This window comes from Trachymyrmex cornetzi, unplaced genomic scaffold (assembly GCF_001594075.2).
Source record: "Trachymyrmex cornetzi isolate Tcor2-1 unplaced genomic scaffold, Tcor1.1 scaffold95, whole genome shotgun sequence".
NCBI classification, from domain to species: domain Eukaryota; kingdom Metazoa; phylum Arthropoda; class Insecta; order Hymenoptera; family Formicidae; genus Trachymyrmex; species Trachymyrmex cornetzi.
The window spans coordinates 1-1,781 of NW_017300300.1; the positions used below are offsets into that span (position 1 = coordinate 1).

At 28.9% G+C, this 1,781-nt stretch overlaps 1 protein-coding gene across 1 annotated transcript in view; it reads right to left on the bottom strand.

The window, feature by feature from the left end:
• Window positions 1-1,336: 1,336 nt before the first annotated feature.
• Window positions 1,337-1,781, bottom strand: part of LOC108769795 (uncharacterized) — a gene marked incomplete at its 3' end in the record, with an annotated part of 1,070 nt that continues 625 nt past the window's right edge. The window contains exons 2-3 of the mRNA XM_018520994.1: window positions 1,549-1,731; window positions 1,337-1,482 (exon numbers count right to left, since the gene is read on the bottom strand). Of these exons, the coding sequence (XP_018376496.1) occupies window positions 1,337-1,482; window positions 1,549-1,731 (329 nt within the window). The remainder of the gene's footprint in view (window positions 1,483-1,548; window positions 1,732-1,781) is intronic.

A 1,781-nucleotide genomic window follows, 5' to 3' on the forward strand; every position in this document is an offset into this window, starting at 1 on the left:
ACGTTCAGAACTCTCAATATTTTATGAGTTTCCACCAAATGATACGCCAGCTTCACACACACGATTTGACAATGATGAATTTTTTTTTATAATTGTAACAGTTATATTAGATTTAAAAAGTCACGCCGGTCACGTAATACTAAAAAAAATTAATTCGGCATTTGTAACTCATTATTTTTTAGTCGTTACTTGTAACGAGGTAATGTTACTCATTATAAATTACTTTTTTCAATAAGTAAATGCATAATGATGCAAGTTGTTTCAAAGTGACTTTTCCAATCTTAGAGCAATCTCAGCGTTTAGATAATTATCATTACAGTGATAAAAAATTGCAACATTATTATCAAATTATTATAAAAAGTAAGGAAATAGTAACTTTTTCCATTCCCCGATTAAAACGTACTATGTGTCTTTGGCCTCAATCTCCTCTGAGTCTACTATACGAGGAAAAGGAAAAAGTAGAAAATATCAGAGCAAATCTATACCGAAATATTCATCATTAGAAGTAACAAAGATCACTGCAAGAATCAGCCTGTGCCGTAATATCAATTCTGATTAATCTCTGGCTAGCAATCGTCTCAAATTGTATTTATAATACGAATTTAACTCGTAAATATCTATAGTTTGTTAACTGTTATATTGGAGCTAAGTAGGTAGGCCCTTAAGAAGGATTCTAGAAACAGATCCGAGATTGCTGAGATATATTGTGAAAAGAACTGATGTTCTATATCTTGTGGTCAAGGAGGATTAAAAATGCAAATGCATGTTCCATATTTTCGAGACTTTACAAGAGTAAATCAATTCCCTAAATGTCAATGACTTAAAAGTAAAGCAATTCATTGTGCTCTTGGAACCAGATGGTGCACTGAAACATGACGTAAAATTTACAAAAATTATAATTTTTGTAAAAATTAAAAAAGAGAAACAACTTCCAATGGCTTTAACATACAGTGTCAAAGTTATCCTGAACAATATTCAGGTTTTTAACTGTCTCCATACCTAAAATTTATCAGTTAAATACCTGATAATATCTGAAATTTGTCAACTTATATTTCAAAAAGTACTTAATCAAAAGGAGTTTTATCATAGTGTTTTAAGATCTTGATAACCAATAAGAACATTGAATAAAAAGTTTCCAAAAAAAATTTAAAAGTTAATTTTGAGAGCTCCTTTATACTCAAAGTTAACCGATATCATTACCAATGCCAATATCATTGCCATTTCACACATTTGTTGAAATCCTACAACTTTTATTTGAAACACTTCCCAAATGTATTGTCTTTGAGATACTTCACTGATACAATATTTTTTAATCACCCTTATAAAGATTAAATACCTGTAAATTTTCAGAATTTGCAGTTAAATCCTTTAAAACTTGTGAAACAGCTGATTGAAAATCTACATTTACATTTTTTTCATCCACTGCATTATTGGCTGACATTTGTCCAAACTTCTGTAAAGCAGCTTCCAGTTCGCTATCTTCTAATAGTAAATTATTATCCTACAAATATTTGTTTAATAATTTTTATATATTTTTAATTATCTCACCATTTTGCAATAAATTTTGTAAATTTTTTTCAAACTGATCAGCTGTTTGTTTGAGAAAATCTTCTGTCCATTTGTCTTCAGACGTTTCATGTTTATTTGTTTGCTTCTGCGAATCCACTGTATTTAAGTCATTGCTCTTTTCTACATTTGATATGGATACTTTATCAAAATCTTGTAAAGCACCTAAGATAGAAACAACAAAATTTAATGTATATTATATATATATATATACC